This window comes from Oreochromis niloticus, linkage group LG1, assembly GCF_001858045.2.
Source record: "Oreochromis niloticus isolate F11D_XX linkage group LG1, O_niloticus_UMD_NMBU, whole genome shotgun sequence".
In the NCBI taxonomy this organism is placed as follows: domain Eukaryota; kingdom Metazoa; phylum Chordata; class Actinopteri; order Cichliformes; family Cichlidae; genus Oreochromis; species Oreochromis niloticus.
The window spans coordinates 37,989,603-38,008,767 of NC_031965.2; the positions used below are offsets into that span (position 1 = coordinate 37,989,603).

Sequence of the window (19,165 nt, forward strand, 5' to 3'; positions counted from 1 at the left end):
TCGCCTCTGATTGGTTGCAGACCTTGCTGCATATAGCAGCGATCCGTCCTGCAGCTCACTGTAAACAGAGCCGGGACAGTTTCTGGAAACGTTCCTGCAAGAACAAAAGGGGGACGTTTCCGGTCCACCGACCCCTTTCAGGACGCTAACGAGGTGAGGGCGGGGCTGCGGTCCAAACTCAGGGTCACACGTTAGAAAAATCTCACGAGGAAGGTCCAGGGGTCATCGAAGAGTTTCCAGAGATCTCAGAGATTTTTAACAGTTCCTGCAGAAGTTCAATGAGCCAAGGAAGACTTTAGTTTTAATTTCTAAAGGTCCAAACGTGCTCCTCAAACACGCAGCGGTTTATTCTACAGCTGATGGTAAACAATAAAGAATGAGGACAGAAGGGGGTCGACTGTTAACGAGGGAGCATGGGAAAACATGCACTCTTAAATTCCGTCCTCACATTTATTTGTAAATTTAGATCAATCCCACTCAGATTTAAGACATTTTTATCGGCTTCGTTACTTTCACGACTGTTTTCTTGTAAATTCAGTTTTTTTTCCCGATCAGTAGTTTTATTTTAAACTCACAGCAGCTCCAAAACAATTTTCTAGCGAGTGTTAGTTAGAAAATCAGTGGATTTTCTTCCTTGTACATTTGTAGTTTTTAAATCTCAGACTTTAAAAAACAAAAACAAAAAACACTGAACTGATTTATTATTTTACCCACAAGGGCTCTAATGCAGAATCTAATATCTGCTCTGTTTTAATTCAATTCAGTTTTATTTACACAGCGCCAAATCACAACAACAGCCGCCTCAAGGTGCTTTGTATTGTAAGGTAGACCCTACAATAATACATACAGAGAAAAGCCCAACAATCATATGACCCCCTATGAGCAAGCACTTTGGTGACAGTGGGAAGGAAAAACTCCCTTTGAACAGGAAGAAACCTCCAGCAGAACCAGGCTCAGGGAGGGGCGGGGCCATCTGCTGTGATTGGTTGAGGTGAGAGAAGACAGGATAAAGACATGCTGTGGAAGAGAGACAGCCTTTCATAGACTTTGATCGACTACGGCTGCTTCAAAGTGGCACGACGACAGTCATCCATGCTGGCTTCCTGACCTGAGCTGTTTGGCGCCTCCTTCCACCAATCACTGAGCTCCGCAGTAAATCAGAATAAATTGCCACTCCGTCAGCAGACAACTGTAACACCTGCTTGAAAGCCAGTTTTTATTCTCTAGCTTTAAACCAGGCTGACTGCTGTTATTGGTATCTTCTTTTATGTTTTTTTATTGTGATTAAATTGTGCTCAGACTGGGACTGTGTGTTAGAGATGAGCGGATTTTCCTTTAGCCGTTTTCTCTAAACTTCAGTCAGAGCCCGAGGAAGAAAATGATGCGTTGCAGAAACAAGAGAAAACTACAGAACGAGATCCCAGCCTGAAACCACTTCCTGTTCTCGAGGTGACCTGAACGCGGCATCAAATAATAACTGATCAAATCAGAGGTATAAAGGCTTCCAGAGAAAGCGGGCTGTGGCAAGTTAATGACCTCAACACGGAGAGGAGTGTCAGTTATCAGATCAGACTCGCCTTTATTATTAGGAACACACACACACACACACACACACACACACACACACACACACACACACACACGCGATGGAAAATGTTTACACACCAAACTGCTGCAACATGATCAGCTGATTAGATAAATGTGGATAAATAACCCGGTGTTTCATTCTCACACCCTCCCTCCACATGAACCTCAGACTTCATGTTTATATCAAGTGAATCACAGAGGAATGTTTACAGATAACAAGGTCAGACTGAGAGGATTCACATGTGTTGTTACTGTGTTTGTCCTGTGGGGGGCAGTGCAGGCATGTGTTCATGTCTCAGGTGTGTTGGTGACTGTAAGAAGCTCAGACCTGCTGCAGATTACCGGAAACCTGCTGCTTTTATTTGAGGAGCTTTTTCCTTTGGAGGGTCATCTGCCCGTCACAGACTTTTAAATTCAGCTTAAAATAATAACGTTTGTTTGGTTTTTGTTTTTGGGGACATTTAGTTTGATATTTTCTTGAAGACATCAGATGAAACCTCAGTTAGTATTTAAAAGAAGACATTTTTGTGACAACTTTGAAGCACATCTGTCCAGAAATCTCAGAGTAGCCCCCACAAACACAGCTGAACCAATCACATCAATCCTTCAGCAAAGTTTTTTTAATAAATGGTTTATGGGCTGCAAACCAGTTCAACACACCCAGGATATTTTTCCTTATCAGGCCGGAGAAGTCTGACCCAGAAATATCAGTTTAGCTCTGAGAGGCGGACTTTCCACAAACAGATTCACTGACGAAGTCTCAGGATTAGAAACTATGAAGAGAATAAACACCCTGCACAGCTGCTGCAGACTGAGAGGACGGAGCTGCATGAAGGAGAAAAAGACGATATAAACAGTTTATTTACAGAAAAGACGGAAAGCAAACCAAAAAAAAAAAACCTGACTCTGAAGATAACGGCCTTCCCGCCATCACAGCTCTGTCATTAAGCAGTGGGAGGATCTGAATGCTGAGCAGTTACACATCGTCTCAAATTAACCTTAGATGTGTGCAGGACGCTCTGCTTTGCTCCTTTTTAAAGATCTTACAGGGAACAAAAGCAGGACCAAAGCGACCTTAAACACGACGTACTCCAGAGCAGGTTGGTCTGCAGTGGCGGTGATCGCGGCAGTAAGAGGGGTTAACCCCGAAGTTACCAGGATGAGCCTCGGTTCAGGATGGAGACCCGGAGCTGGTAACGGTTCTGTTATTGTCACCGAGCGCGTGCGCTCTCATTTATAATTTATTCATGTATCAGGAACAAAAACAGCACATCAGACACGTTTCAGTAAAACCAGAGAAACCAGCACATGAACTGCACTTGTAGGCCGATTTCTACTCTGTAGTCCTGACTTCCTGTCTCCCTCCACCCTCCGTCTTCTTCCCACCTTTTTACTCTTTTCACCACTGCAGCAGCACTTAGAGGGGGGAGGAGGGCGGCTGGGCTTGGTGGTTTACGCCTTCTTCTGCTCTGAGCTATTTCAGGAGGAAATTACAGAGAGATCAGCCGGGTGGAAACACACTGTTAGAGTCTGAGTAACAGAGCCGTGACATCAACCAGCTGAAAAAAAGGAAAACAGGAGAGGGAAGGAAAGAGCTGACGGAGAAGGAAACAACTCAGCAACGAGGAGGAGGAGGAGGAGTTTCTCCTCAGCTCCAAACCTCAGACTAAACTCCATGTTTCCTGCTTCAAACACTTCAACCCTCAGAGACGCAGAGCAGCAGGTTTTTATGACAGTAAAGGAAACGATGTGATTTTTGTTCTGCAGTAACTTCAGCACATTTTAATAAAGCTTCACATTTTCAGACTGTCTTTGGTTTGTTCTTGTCACAATCTCATCTTCATCATCAGTGTGATGGATCCATCAGTCTGAATTAACTGCAGCAGTTCAACATCTGTGACGAAGAGGAGCACAGAGCAGTGCTGGTGTCCCAGATGTTTGATTTGTTTTCTGATTAACTTGTTAAAGTGCATTCTGGGTAAGCTGGAGGCTCTTATCAGCATGTGGGACAGCTGTCAGCTCAGCGCACACGCCAGGATCGTCCTCCAGCCGAGATTGTGTCTGTAATTTAACTCTCCTGAACGCTGCTGTACACGCTCTGCAGAACGACATGGACGGATCACGCTGATCAAACCACTCTAGGTCCTGGATCAGAGAGAGGGACTCATGAACCTGCACAGTCCCAGCTCCTGGTTTAGTTTCACTTCATTCTTTTCATTCTTTCAGACTCATGAGAGAGAGAGTCCCCACAATGCCTTAAAACGAGTTTGTGCTCATGCACAAACACTCGGGCTGCTTGAACTGATTCTGGTATGTAAACAGTGTGTGTGTGTGTGTGTGTGTGTGTGTGTGTGTGTGTGTGTGTGTGTGTGTGTGTGTCACTGAACTGAACTACTCTTTCTGGATTTGAACCTGTTTTTAAAAACGAGTTGATCTCGGTCATGTTTTCTTCTCCATAGGACAGGAATCAAACAGCACAGACCCTCCTCAGTCCACTCACACCGGCAGACCACCTGAAATATTTAACATGAAACAATAGACTTTGGAACGATGTTCAGACTCGCGGCACAAACGGTTCGTAACAGAATCACAGCTGAAGCAGCTGAAACGACAGCCGGCAGCTCTCGCCTCTGTGAGACTCGTCAGGCCTGCGTTTGACACTTTCTGATTTCTGAGGATGGATGAAGGTAGGCTGGGACCAGGACCAGGATACGTGGCGTCGGCTCCTTTCTCACCGGAGCCCCTATTCCTGATTTTTATTTTGATTATCAGAGAAAGATAAAGCCAGATACAACAGGCAGGAGCATGTAGACCCACGACAGAGAGGTTTCTGTTATTTTGTCCATCACTTTTAGGCTAAATAAGAGAAACTGCTCTGAGACCGCTTTAACTAGGACTGGGTTTAAAAAAAAAAAAAAAAAAAAAATCTATTTTAGCTTGAATAACGCAATATTGATAAATGAAATCCTGAATACAGTTTAAATATAAATGTATTTTGCCAGAAACGCCAGAATCTCAGTTTAAGCTCACAAAACTATTTCAACAGCTGCCAAACAGCTAAAACAGCAAATGAGAGCAGAAAGATGTGAACGCAGAGCGTGGATCGTTCACCCGACGGCACGAACTAGAATATTTCTGACTGTGAGTCAAAACTGAACCAAATCGATTATAGAAACCAGTGACGATGCCCAGCTCCATCTTTAACTGGTCTAAGGGTGGAAACCGATCGTTTCTTATTGCATCGCGTCTGTGATGGTTCAGTTTCATCTCATCAGGCCTGAAACTTAAGCTGCCATTACAAAACAAAACTATTCAAATCTCCCAGTGTAACTAACACACACCACCTGCTGCCCTTTAAAGTCCGAACACCAGCAAAACAAATCATCACACTTAAAAAAATAAAACCATGTCTGTGAAAACATCTGGATCAAATATCACTGTGTGTGTGTGTGTGTGTGTGTGTGTGTGTTTCCTGTCATTGTTTTCAGTCAATAAATCCGTGCTGGTTTCAGCAGCTCTGCAGGGCCAACATGAAGCCACTCGCTTTCTGTTTTATTGGAATCCCACTGAGCAGGAAATGAAGTCCCCAGACCCAATCACACACACAGCAGAGATGCCCCGAGGCATTATGGGAGATCTGACTCAGCTGCTCCACCTGCTGGACTCAGCCCGGCTACAGGCGTCTGGTTTTAATCACACGCGTTACATAACACCGTCCCAGCTGACACACACACACACACACACACACACACAGACACACACATCTGTATACACATCTTTGTGATGACTGCCACTGACATAATTCTCAGGCCTCGTGGCCAAATTAATCTCCTTAGGGGGACCCGGCATCCAAAAACACCCAGAAACCAAAAGTACTGCAGAGTGAAGCCATGACTTCATTTACTGAGCGAGACGTTAGCAACATTTTCAACTGTGAATAACAAACAACTACAAACTCAAAGACTGAAAGAAAGCACAAATAAATGTCTTCCAAATTCTCAGTTTTTCAAAATAAACTGTTTAAATTTTGCAGTATAAAAACTCAGTGTGCACTTTGCAAACCACCAGCAGAGCGGCTGTGGCTCAGGATGTCAAACAGATCATCGACCAATCAGAAGGCTGGTGGATGATCCAGTCTGCATGTTAAAGCATTGACGGGCAGGACATAGGGCTGTTCGATATGACGATATATATCAGATGACGATATGAAAACATCTATCGTTTCATTTTATACGCTATCGTTTGTTTCATGGTGTCGCAAAATAAACTGTTTACAGAATATTGTTTCGTGGTTGTGATGGTCACTGTAGCGGCTATGTTCATTTCTTAAAGTTCGTTCTTTCTCTTAGATTTAAAATAACCACACTACAGACGGACGCGACTGTTTTTATGCGTTGTCGTTAGCAACAACGACGGTAAAACCATCGTGTGGCTCCGGAGTCCGCTTGTTTATTTTCCACATAAACCTTTCACAATAAAGCTCAAGATCCTGTTGAGACTTTTCAAAATAAACTGAAACGATAGAAAAATACATTATTCTCAAACATCAAACATCAGAATATGCATCAAATAAATGACCTCAAATAAAAACATGACGCAACTATAAATGGCGCTTACAGTCAACATCACCACAGTCACCACCATGCAGGCACAGAGAATCCCAGCATGGCCAGTGAAGACGAGGCAGAACCAGTTAGCTCCAAACAGAAGGACCAGTCAAAGCAAAACAAGGACCTCATTCCTAAACGTGGGCTGCCTCTGTAGCATGGACATGGTTTGGTTATTAAACGTCTGACACGGAGCAGAAAACTGTACTCTGTAAATTATGCCGCAAACCGGCCCCCACCTCAGACTCAAACACGACAAACCTCTGCTACCACCAACCCAAGAGTCACGTGACAGAGTAAGGAGAGAGTTTACTGATGAGAAGCAACAAAGAGCCGTCAGGTGCTCCAAATAAACCTTAGACTCAAACGTTAAAACGGGCTTTTCCCCGCAGCACGCCGTGTAATAAATACTCAAAGAAAATGGTGGCTATTACAACTCATGTCTAAAAATGCATCGCTTCATGCATCGGTCAAAACACTCGACTCCAGGTACATGACGCCCAGCTGAAAACACTTCACACAAGTCGAGCTGCCCGAGATTCACGGAATTTACCAAAAATCTAAAACTTGTGCAATATCAGGATAAGAAATGTTTATATCGGGATATGAGATTTTGGTCATATCGCACAGCAAGACACCCCAATGCATACATCAGAGTATGAAGGTATGTGCACCCGCAAGTACCATAGGTAAAAAGTACTATACAAGAACCACTTCATTTACCTGTTAGCCTCAGAAGCTCAAATGAATTATAATAATTGCATTAAATTAAGAAAAATTCAAGTTTAACCTTCTCCATTTCGATCCAAGTTATGAAAGTTTTAATGATGGAGTCACAAAGTTTGAAATGACAAGAAAAAAAACCCCCAACAACAACTAAAATCTTTGAATCTGGGCTCCATCTTGCCCCCAAAAAAGTCCTCAAAATGTCTTAAATTTATTAAAGTACCCACTACGACACACAAACAAGAGCGCTCACCCCCCCCCATCTCTCATGCTGGGTTCAGTCTCAGTGTGAAGTCAAGATGACATAATAACCATCATCATCGTCATTGCTATCTTCATCATGCTTGAAAAGACGTTACACGTTAAGCACCACACCCTCCCTGGAGGCCCGCGGCCGTCTCACAGCAGCGTCACGTCTGACGAGTAAATCGAGTCCATGAACAAGTCAAACAGCAGTAAATTAAATTTCCTCACACAACAGAAAAGATCGTGCTGCCTTCACGACTCCTCTGTGATCTCCGGCATCAGAAATTAGATTTAGAATCAAACCGAAGCAGTGACGGCAGAAACCAACTGAAAGAGACCAAACAGGAACAAACCTGAGCTTTCATTGAAGTCATCTTCCTGATAAAGCAGATGTGCTAACAGCTGCTGAGATGAGGCGTTCGCTGGTATCCGGTTTAACTGAGCATCACGCCGTCTCTGACTCCAGCTGTTCAGCTTTACAGAAACCAGCTTCAGCCGCTCGGCTCATTAAAGGTTAACCGGCTGTTTGCTGAGTTCAGAGTCTGAAGTGTAAAATCACTGCTGACCTGCCAACATGTTCACTGATACATCCGCAGCTCTCGCCTTTATCGCGCTACCCCAAAAAGACAACCTCCTGCCACCTCCTCTGTGCCCTCAATGACGAGTTTTGACACCTCTGTGTATATCAATAAAGTTGTGGTTTGATGATCAGAATAGTTTCCAGGTTTTTTGACGGGTAGCCCCACGTTCACAGCTCACCGTCCCCAACTTCTGATGCACGCCCAATCATTTCGTCCTATAAGCAGCCTGAAACATGACAGACACCACCGAGATAAGAAAAGAGCTTCAACTTCTAGTAGACTTTCAAGGGGTAAAGAGTTCATATAACCACAAGCTGTGAGACTGGGCGAGTTCAGGTTGAAAACATAGTAACAAAGTAAAACATAAAAACAGATTTAAGAAGGAAAATGAAGCGCTCTTTTTTTTGGCTGTGACGGGCGCTGTTAAAGGATCCATGCAGAGACGGTCGCTCTGAAACGTGGAAGTTGGGCTGATGCAGGAAGTCGGTGTAAACACACGTGAGCCTGCAGAGGCCGTCCTGGGAACAGTGCAGTAAATAAGGTGCAACTCCCTGTTACCTGGAAGGTACAAAACACAACAAAGCTTTGTGGTCATTCTTGCCTGAATTGTGGCAGCGCAGTGACGCAGCACACCTGGCGAAGCTTTCACAATCTACCTTTTGTAGGCCACGCTTCGGTCGTAGCCGGCTGGATAAAAGCGGTGCTGTGTTCACGCCGCGGCCTACGAACGAGTCACGTCAGATGTGACAGGAATGGAACACAAAGAAAAGAAAAACAGTTTTCAGAAGAACGCGTGCTGAAAGACGGCCAACAACAAAAGCGTTTTATTTTTGTTCCTTTTCCTGCTTTTATGTGAAATATTTGGGGCTGTTGGTGAAATTAAAAGAGACCAGTCGGTGCCGAGCTCCTGCGGTGACACTGTGTGGGTTTCCTGCTTCTCCTGCTCTCATGTTAAAGGACATTTCCTCAGTTATCACAGGAGAAACTGGCTGAGCTCCATCAAAGAGAGAAAGAAGCTCCAAACTCTGGAAACCTGGAAGTTTAAGGGTTAAAGAGAGACTCTGTCCACGTCAGTGAAGTGTGATGAGGCTTCCTCGGAGAGGAGACTGTATTTATAGAAAGTTTTGTGCTGTGGCGGTCAGCGTGTCCAGACACACCCTGCAGGCCGACCTCCTCCTCCATCACTGCTGCAGGAACAGGAAGCGTCTGACTCCAGAGGGAAAACTTCAGCAGCTCCTCGTGCAGCTCTCTTCAGGCCTCACATGCTCGCCATCTGCTCGCTCAGTCGCCGTTTCACACATTTTTAGACACACACACACACACACACACACACACACTTTCCTTTTTTCTTCCTCTCAGCTGAAAAGTTTCCATCATCTTTCCTGAGCCGAGCCTCTCGGCCCGATTCAAACCGTCGCGACGACAAATGTTTGACTTCAGGTTGAAAGAGTTTATTCAGCTGAAAGAAACCCACAAAAGACAAGGCAGCAAGACCAACACGCTGCAGCGACTCCTGCAACCAATGCAACCACGGCAACCAAAGCAACAACAGCAACGACTGCGGAGAGCGGCAACAGTCAGCTGACTCAGTGTTTACAGGTGCTCAGATGTGAAAACGTGACACATTTATTGGTTCCGCTTTCTAAGATTTAACTGTGAACATCAATGATGAAGATCCAGAATATTTTTCATTGATGCGTCTCAGCAGAATCAATAATCGATCATTTTTAACAGAAGTCAGAAGATTCATGCTCTCCAAAAACAAATGTAAATAAATCACCGTCCCACCCCAGGCTGACGTGATGGTCCTAAACGTGAGGACTTACAGTCTGCTGTTCTCCTCAGAAGTTCTTTAAACGTGTCACTATATTTAAAAATTGATTAAAGAAGGATGTTGTTGTTCTGAATTTTGACCATTTTGCTCGTTCTTGCTCCAGTTATTGATGGATATCAGATAAAAGGAGGCTAATTTATTCCCTCTGTCTGTAAACTGGCTGTTTCTCCTGCTGCTGTTTAAATGCTACTTTCAGTAAATGAACTCCTGGCTGTTCCTCCTCCTCTCTGCAGAGCTGCTGCTCAAGGACACCAAACCACAGAAATGATAAACTGAACCAAATATTCATTTTTATTTTTCTGCTCCGATTATCGTTTCAATTGAGTTCAGGTATTAAGTTTGAAAATAAGTTTAAGATCTTTGAAGCAGAAAATCCAGATATTTGTTCTCCTGCATCTCTCAGGCTTCAGCGTTTGTACACTCAGACTAAACCTGCGATCTGCTCGCTGATCAAAGCTAACAGCAGCGGCAGACGATTAATCGATGAGTCGGAAATCGTCTGTGTCGTTTCCACGAGCATGTATCTGCTGCCACTCTGAGAATAAACTCTAAAAACAAACCGGACGTGAAGCACAAGGTTTCTCTGATGTGGACAAAGTGTCTGAGAACACGTGCGTGCAAATATTTCACTTTTCTGACTTTTTACTGAAACTCCGATGAGCTGAAAACTTGTTCTTCCAGCAGTAAAGCAGCGATCTGCTGCTTTCTGCTCCTGTGAGATAAAGAAGCTGCTGCTGAGAGAAACTTGATCATCTGTTGTTTGTGTCAGCTGATGGTGAAGCTGAGCTCTGAGGACTTTCAGTAAATGATCAGCGGGATTGCGTAAACGCAGATTTCGGACCTCTGTGCTGCAGGTCAAACTGAACCCCTGCCATCGATCAGGGCATGAACTGATGGCGCGGTATTGACAGCCGGCGGGCCTGTCGTCATCATCACCATGGAAACAAACACGTGGAGAGCCGGCCAGGTGAGGCCGCGGGGCTTTTGTCCGCGTAAAAACCGCTGAGAAAGAAAAGAGCTTTGAAGCGGTGGAAACTGCTGGACGGCCGCATGAAAAGAGGCAGAGAGCCGCGGGGAGGCGGGCCAGAGCCGGGCCGAGCCGGGCCAGACCCGGGCCGAGCCGGGCCAGACCCGTGTCATGTGGAGGACAGCACCCAGAACCCAGACTATGAAGAGCTGACAGCCCGACGGAAGGAAAAGTTTAGAGGAAGCAGACTTCTCCTTACCTCCCGGTCCCGAGCAGCGCCTCCTCTCCCTCCTTCTCCTCCCCCACCTCCTCTCCCGCTTCTTCCTCGCAGTGAAGTCCTCCGCAGACTCGGGCAGACTCTCCAGCAGCCAGACGCGGATTCAAAGTGAAACCTGCGGATCTCCGAGGCCCCGAATCCGTGTGCGCCTCCTGCTCTGCGCCGCTGGAATCTCCGGACTGCCTGCTTGACGCTGCTGCCTTCACGGACTGTGGGATATGCGGTGACTCTGTGGTTGTGTGTGAGACTGAGCGCGCATGGGCGGAGTGGAAAAAAATGGCACTTTTATAGACGGAGGGCGGGTCTGACTGTGAGACTGTCAGTGAAAAACATCAGGCTAAGATCTGGCACACACACGTCATCAGCTCAGATTAGCTCTTTAAAATTAAAATAGATTTTTCTTTATTTCATGATTATTATTTTTTGGCTTCTCAGCTGAGGTTCATTATCACACTGTGAGGGTGATGTTTGACACAGCTGAGAGGTTTTCTAAAACATCAGCATAACCCGCACATATAACTGTATTATGTCAGTATGCATCACTGCAAAGAGTCAAATAGGTGACATTATGTCAGTAATATGACTGATACAGACAAACAAAGTGGCCAGCGTGCATCGATGTCACGTTAACCCGCTACAGCTGAAACTATTTACATAACAGAAGATTTCATCTTGGTGTTTTTGGGCAAATGTGACATATTTTTACATAAAACCTACAAAGAGAGCGCGAGACATGTTTTCACTTCTTCAGACTTGATTGTGAGATAAAACCACAACAATAAGACTTCACACTTTATATAAATGCATCCATTTATGCGCTATTTTGCAGATGCAGGTGGGCGGCACAGAAGAAAATACAGGTGTTTCCCCACAGGTGTAGGGGTGTGGCTTAAGGCGGACTTTGGACCTCTTTTCCGGTAAAACAGTGCCACCTTCCTGAATGCATCACGGTAAATGTACACACCAGCATAATGTTTGGACACACCTTCTCATTGAATGGTTTTTCCTTATTTTTACTTCCCTCAAAATGTAGACACAAACTGAAGACATCAAATACACGAAGCAAGATATATGGATCATGTAGCAGAGAAAAAAATGATAACTAACTCTAAATATGTTTTAGATTTTAGATTCCTTTAAGTAGCTGCCCTTTGCTTTGTTGACAGCGCCGCAAACCCTCGGCCTTCTCTCAGTGAGCGTCACCTGACATGGTTCCACTTCACAGGTGTGCCTGTCAGGGTTCATCTGTGGAGTTTCTTGCAGAAAATTTAATGGCTCTGTGCTTTTAACATGTTTTAGTTGATATGCATTTTATGCTATTCCTGTGTATTAGTGACACTGACCTGTTAGCATACTTGGTACTTTGTTATGGTCCTATAATATTTAATAGTATTTAATTTTTATAATATTTTTGTTTTATTTTCTGTCTTTTATGTGAAGCACTTTGGCATACCGTTGGTTTTTAAACGTGCTCTATAAATAAAGTTGTATTGTATTGTGTTCTTGGGACCATCAGTTGTGTTGTGCAGCAGTCAGGTGGGTTCACAGCTGACAGACCTATTTGACAACTGTTACAATTCATATTATGGCAAGAACCAATCAGCTAAGTAAAGAGAAACAACAGTCCATCATTACTAGAAGAACTGAAGGTCAGTCAGTCCAGAAAATTGCTAAAACTTTGAATGTGTTCCCAAAAACCATCAAGCGTTACGAGGAAACTGGTTCACATGAGGACCGTGCCAGGAAGGGAAAACCAGGAGTCACCTCTGCTGCTGAGGATAAATATGATTTAATATATAATTCTAAATGCAAAAAAGTCAAATTTAGAAAGTGTTCCTAACTTCTTCCTCTGAAAAAAGTGTGTGTGAGACAGTGATCTTCATCCTTCATCTTGGTGAAAGAAACAGATTTACAGATTTACAGATTCTCGAGGGGGTTTTTCCTTCCCACGGTCGCCAACTGCTTGCTCATAGGAGGATGTTTGAGTTTGGGAGTTTTCTCTGTATTATTGTAGCATCTTAACCTTACAATATAAAGCACCTTGAGGTGATTGTTGTTGTGATGTGATGATGTGTAAATAAAATCGAACTGAACTGAACTGGCACCATGTTACCCATTAAAAAAAAGATGCAGGAACCTGCCCTGCAATGGTGCGCTGCATAGTGCTGCTCCTCTGGCTCAGTGCTGCCATGGGGTTTATGAGGAGGCCAGGTTTACCTTCATGCAGAAATCCCCAAATCAATATGAAGGAGAGCAGGTGAACATTTATTCTGAATATCTGGATGTGTCACTTCCTGTTCATGCAGGTAAAAAGAAAGGACCTGAGGTCACGCAGAGCTTCATTTTTAAGCCTCGGAGAAAGAAACGCATCGTGTGTGTGCACTGAAACAAGCAGCTGGTCCTCAGACTGTCAGCACAGCAGAAACCTGTCATTACCAAGGTAAGCCACAGCTATCCATGAGGCAGAGCGAGCAGCAAACTGACCCACGTGTTCTCTTGATCCAGCAGCAGTTTATCTAACAGCCCAAACAGGCACAGGGAGAAGATGCAAACAGCAGTGTGACGCCTCCTCCTGAATATTCTGTTTTATCAGACTAACCTTTAAAATGTTGTCAGCGGCTATTTCAGTCGCCGCTTTGTGTAAAAAATCTTTCAGCTCAGTGGAGAAGCATCTGTCAGCAGGCACATCTGTTCCTGAGCTGCAGGTTTCCTGCAGGATTCACAGGAAAACTGATGAACACATGAAAATGCTCTCCAATGCACCTCCCACCAGTTTCATCCAGTAACTGGAAGCTGCCCAGTCTGTTCTGCTGCTGCTGCATTTCATTTTACTGGTGGTGGAAGTTTCATCATATCCCACAGACGTCTGTGTGGCTTCAGACTTTCTGGTGATTTTCCACCTCAGGCTTCGTGGAAGAAGATGGCGACGTGGAAGCTGAAGGCCTGTGGGTCTGTTATAGGGCTGAGTCTCAAACACTGCAGCCAATCAGAATGTGCGAGGATGACCCGCAGGTCTCTGCTGTGAGAAAAATTCTCTGAGGTTATGAAACCATTAGTCAGTTAGAGCTGAACATGTGAAGCGCATGTGTTTGGGCTGAGAGTCATTTCCACTTCCTGTCATCGTCTCCTCACTGATATCCATCAGGAAGCTTCAAAAATCACTTAGAAATAATTGCAGAGATCCAGCAAGTGGTCTAAAATCTTTGGATTTCTGACTTTAAAAGTGTCACACGTGTAAAAAGGTTGATCGTTTTATTTTAATCAAAGCACAATTAAACCTTTGAACTCAGAGTTTTCTGCCTAAAGAAGCCAAAAGACCTGCACACAGGAAGCTTTTTAATGTTTTTATTGTTCTTGCATTTTGTTCACTTTGGTTTGAGGACGCTTCTAGAGCGTGTTTGTTTGCTTCAGTTTAATTTTTGAGTTTCAGCTTCAGCTTCTTCATGTTTGATCAAACTAACAGAAACTAAAACTAACATGTTAGATTTTACTTTAAGTTTATTTTTCAAGTGTAGTTTATATTTTATTTCTATTAAGAAAGTCTTTTTTTCACATCTGATTTAAGTTTTTAGTTTAGTTTCAGTTAAGAGAGTTTATGTTTACCCAGGGACCCTGAAGGCAGCAATTCTTACACTCACACGAACACGTGAAACACATCAAGGCCTCAAACAGTGAAGCAGTTTAAAGACAGCAGCCTGTTTCAAAGGTAAACTGAAGGGTTTCATTGTTTTTCCGTCAGTGCTGAAAACGAGGAAACGCAGAGATCGTTAACTGACTCAAGATCACAAACCGAAAACCCCAAAATACCTTCCTGTTTTCCAAAAGAACAGTTTGCATCCATACAGTGTTTATAAGAGACAGACAGCCTCTAACTGACGACCTAGACCTGTACTGTTTGCAACAGCCAGCAGGGGGCGGCACCACTGGCTGTAAAACCCAATCTAACTGTGCAGAAGTTCAATTGTTTTATTTATTTAGCTCCAAATCACAACAGCACTCGCCTCAAGGTGCCTAAATGTAAGGTGAGGTAAAGATCCTACAATAACACAGAGAAAACCCCAACAATCACATGACCCCTCTATGAGCAAGCACTTGGTGACAGTGGGAAGCAAAAACTCCCCTTTAACAGGAAGAATCCTGGTAATCATCTGCTGTGGCTGGTCAGGAGTGAGAGGAGGACGTCTATGAGACAAGGAGCCTCCTGCTCACCTGAGCTCAGTGAACACTTGTTGCACAGTAGCATCCTATCACGGTACCACAGTGGAATGCACTGAGCTCCTGAGAGCGACTCTTTCTTTCTCAAATGTTTGTAGAAGCTATCTGCATTTCTACACCTGTGGCCATGGAAGTGATGGAACACGTCCGGATGGTTGAGTGACAGATAAAGAGTGAGAGCTTTAAAGGACCAACACTTGGAAGCAAAGTCCATGCTGATATTAAGCAGTCCGACTTGGTGTCGTGAGGTTCATTTCCAGTCTTTGTAATGACCATTTTCAGAGGAATGCTTTTGTTTGCTTAAACCTCTTAATCCCAATCTATGAATCATTCAAGCATAAAAAGGCTCCTAACTGAAGGGCAAAGAACCTGTTTAAGCTTCAGGCTCTTTGTTACGAGCCGCCTGTCACAGAAACACATCACTGATAGCTGAGTCTATGAAAAATACCAAAGACAACAGATTCGGATCTACCATGCAAAATCATCTGGGAAGCCTCTGATTGGCAGCAGCTTCATTTTCAGCATAACAATGCAGTAAAAGTACACCTGGTCTATCAGTCATGGATCGGCCTCCCCAGAGTCGGACCTCAGTGTTACTGAAGCAGTGTGGGATCATCCTGACAGAGAACAGAACGAAAGGCTGAAACATCCAAAGAAGAGCTTTGAACATCCTTCAAGAAGCCTTGAGAATAAAGGAGCTACACCAAATATTCACTTTCAAGCTCACTGGAGTCGTGCGATTTTGCCTTTATTCCCATGTGTGTTTGCACGTTTTCCTACAAAATATGAAGAAATGAAATGTGCAGCAATCAGCTCAGCTGAAACACAGACACTCCTTAAAATCATTTTATTTACAAACTGGTTTTTACTTCTTACAGTGATGTCGTTGCTTCAGTAGAAATACAATAAAACCTGAATTCTGAGCCAAAGCAGCAGTGTCACGTTTCTTCTTCTACTCTCGGTAATCAGCAGTAATCACGAAGCTTCCTGTGCTGCATTGTTTCTGTTTTCCCGCCTTTTCACGGCTCGGGCCGACACAGTTTCCTGCGCTTCCTGAAGCTTTTCCTGTCCTGTATAAACACTGCAGCATCTCTGTGGCCGGGAGCTTGTGCCCCCGGCTCTTTACTTTATCAGAAAGCTCAGCAGCGCCCTCTAGCAACTACAGCTAAAATGACTGTAGGCTTATTGTATTAAAGCTTGCCTCATGATTTCATTTTTTAATTGCTTATTTTATATTTTTTATGTGCGGTTTTTGTTATGAACAGAAGCTTGTTTCAGTACATTTTTGACATCCATACATTCAAAATTTCAGGTTTGGTATCCCCAAATATTGTCTTACTTAGTCAAACTTTTTGGTCAAATTTTGGTTCATGCATGGCAAAAAATCTTTTTTTCTGTGATAGAAACAAGCTTCCAGAGTTAAAATCAAATAGTGAAACATTTGTTCTAACTATGATATTTTTACTGTGTTATAGGGAAAGCAACATGTTCAGACATTAAAATACATGCTGCACTTTTGTGCTCCAAACTGACCCGCTAACCCTGAACCGTCATCCTGGTGACCCTGAATGACCTGGAAGCTGCCGGCTAAAATCATTGGATGTCCTCAGAGCTCAGCTGATGTCAGACGGCGTTATCGAGCAGCTCTCGGTGGAAAATCAATCAGCGGCTGTCAGATCTCTCACACGCCACAAATGCATGTTCAGTCTGTTTTTACATAAAGAAGACGCAGCTCACATCTTTCTTCTTCTTCTTCCGGCTGCTCCCTGTAGTTCCCAACACATGCCTCTAAAATCAGCTGAGGGAGGGCCCCAGAAAGTCAGTGGTTAAGAATCTGCAGGACAGAAACCGGGGATTCTGGGAAAATGAGTTTCTTTAATCATTTCTGTTACAGACACGCTCCTTGACCACGTTTACGTGGTGAAACAGCGCCTCTCTGGGTTCTAATGGGTGGTACATGTAAGTCAGTTCGTGTGGCCAAAGACGGTACTGCAGCCAGACAGTAACCTCCGTGAGATCAAAGTTCTCTGAAACTCTGAGACCTGAAAAAAAAACTGGATTAAGGTGGGAGGAAGGAAGAAAAGAAGGAAGTATCCTTTCCGTCCTTGCTTTATTTCCTGCTTCCTCTCCTTTACATCATTCTTCTCCTTCCTTCCTGTCATGTGACAGAAGAAGAAGCATGTCCTACACCTGAGAGTGTCCTGTTTCCTCCTTGGAGCAGGTGAAGGGCAGCAGCTTCCTGTCAGCTCACTCCTTTGATGGCTCCTCTTCCTTCTCCTTCATCTCCTCCTTCTCCTTTGCCTCTTCCTCCACCTCTCCCTCTCCTGCCTTCATCTCCACGGTGAGAAGCTCCTCCCCTTTGTGCCGCGGCGTCATCCTGATGACGACTGAGCTGTCAGCCGTCTCTGCCACCGTTTCCTCTCCGTCTTCCGGAGCCGGACTCAGGGGTACCGGAGAACGGCGGTGCATTGGAGAAGGGGGCGGGATCGGAGAAATGGAGGGAAGAGCCTGAAGAACAAAGAAGGAAAGGACAGGAAGAAAGATGGAGGGCAAAATGACTTTCCTTTGCTGCTGGTCTCTAAGGGCGTCTCCAAAACACACAGGAAAAATCCAAATCCTGAAAAACCCACGATTTATTTTTGATCCCTTTTATCTTCCTTTCCATCTTTCCTTTACAGTCTTTCTTTTTACTTCCTTCACGCTTTTCTTTATTCCTTCTTTCCTTTCCAACTTCCATTCTCCTGTCCTTCCACCCTTCCTCCCTTCCGTTCTTCCTTCCATCTTTTCTTTCTTCCTACCCACTCTTACTTTCTTCTTTTTGCCTTCCATCCTTCCTCACTTTCTTCCTTCCTAACCACTCCTTCCTCCTTTCCTTTCACCCTTTCTCTCCTTCTCCCTCAATTCCTTCATTCCTTTATTTCCCCTTTCCTTCTTTCCTTCACAAACGTCCTTCCTCCCTCAATTCCTTCCTTCCTTCTTTTCTTCAAAAACACCCTTCCTCCCTTGTTGCCTTCCACCCTTCTTCTCTTCCTTCTTTCCTTCCTTTCTTTTCTTTCCACCTTTCCTCTCTTCATGTCTTTCTTCTTTCCTTTCTTCCTTGCAGTGTTACTTCCTTCCTCACCTCCTCCTTGCTTTCTTCTATCATTTCTTTTTTTTTTCTTAACTTCCTTACCTCCCCCCACTCTTCCTTCCTTCCCTCCTAGTTTGTCCTCTCCCCCAGGTGCTTTGATCCTCTACGGCACTCCATGGCTAACATTAGTTAACATTAGCTGACATGAGCTAATGTTAGCTACCTCTACCTAAGAAATGGAGTCTGCTAATTTCAGAAAACTCTATGTGGGCACAAAAATAAAAGCTGATCCAGGTTCTGAGAGCATTTAACGTTATCAAGTAACTTAAGGTCAAGCAGTTTTAGTGATTGAGGTGAATGTTTCCTGAAAACAAACGAGCAAATTAGCTTTTATATGAACATTTCTATCAAGGGATGATGTTCTAAACCCGTTTCTCACCAATCAGCACGCATTAGGACATGAATCGTTTCATTTCAGTTTAGACACATTACTGATATTCCTAATATGGCAGTGGACGCAATAGCCCCTCCCACCTGCTGATCAAACCTTCTGTCAGTGAAGAAGACCCAATGAGAATAAAGCTGGTTTAAAAGGGAGGAGTTAAACAGCTCATTTCAGACAGAGGATAACGTGAGGGCCTCCACAACAGCGCAGCATCAGATGAAGGTGGCTGATTATAAACTGTGAATCATTCAAAGCTGCTCTGATGGAGTCACTGAATAAAGCACTGAAAAGAACCTTTCAGTCTCCTCACTTTATTTTTTATCTATCTATCCTTTTCCTTCCTTCCTTCCCTGCAGCTGCACAGAGGTTATGTGGTGATGCTGGCGTACCTGTGCCTCTCCCACCTCAGACGGTCTGTATGCTTTCTTCAGCTTGGCGAAGGTTCCCTCGATGCCCGCCTGCTCCGTCACCTTCAGGGCGGCCTTGAACATTTCTGGCGTGTCCGGTCGCGGCGGGATGACTGTCTTTGCACCTTTAGTCCCCTCCTTCTCCTCCGGCTTCTTGTCCTTTGTCAGCATCTTCCTGCACAAAGACAAACACAGGGCGGTAG

The 19,165-nt window shown here is 44.3% G+C and overlaps 2 protein-coding genes and 1 long non-coding RNA gene across 6 annotated transcripts in view; 1 reads left to right on the forward strand and 2 right to left on the reverse strand.

Moving 5' to 3' along the window:
• The window catches only part of kifc3 (kinesin family member C3), a 43,526-nt gene extending 32,429 nt beyond the window's left edge, over positions 1-11,097 (reverse strand). The window contains exon 1 of the mRNA XM_025908387.1: positions 10,808-11,097. The gene's annotated coding sequence lies outside the window, so the exon portion shown is untranslated. The remainder of the gene's footprint in view (positions 1-10,807) is intronic.
• LOC112847214 (uncharacterized) lies at positions 1,810-5,386 on the forward strand. Its single transcript, XR_003220646.1, has 2 exons — positions 1,810-3,897; positions 4,047-5,386. It is a non-coding gene; the product is annotated as an uncharacterized LOC112847214 (long non-coding RNA).
• Positions 11,098-15,872: 4,775 nt separating the features above from the next.
• The window catches only part of cngb1a (cyclic nucleotide gated channel subunit beta 1a), a 39,521-nt gene continuing 36,228 nt past the window's right edge, over positions 15,873-19,165 (reverse strand). For all 4 annotated transcript variants that reach the window (XM_019361464.2, XM_019361460.2, XM_019361455.2 and 1 more), the window contains 2 exons: positions 18,945-19,137; positions 15,873-17,548 (listed from right to left, as the gene is read on the reverse strand). In XM_019361464.2, coding sequence (XP_019217009.1) covers positions 17,288-17,548; positions 18,945-19,137 — 454 coding nt within the window. In that variant the 3' untranslated portion in view covers positions 15,873-17,287. The remainder of the gene's footprint in view (positions 17,549-18,944; positions 19,138-19,165) is intronic.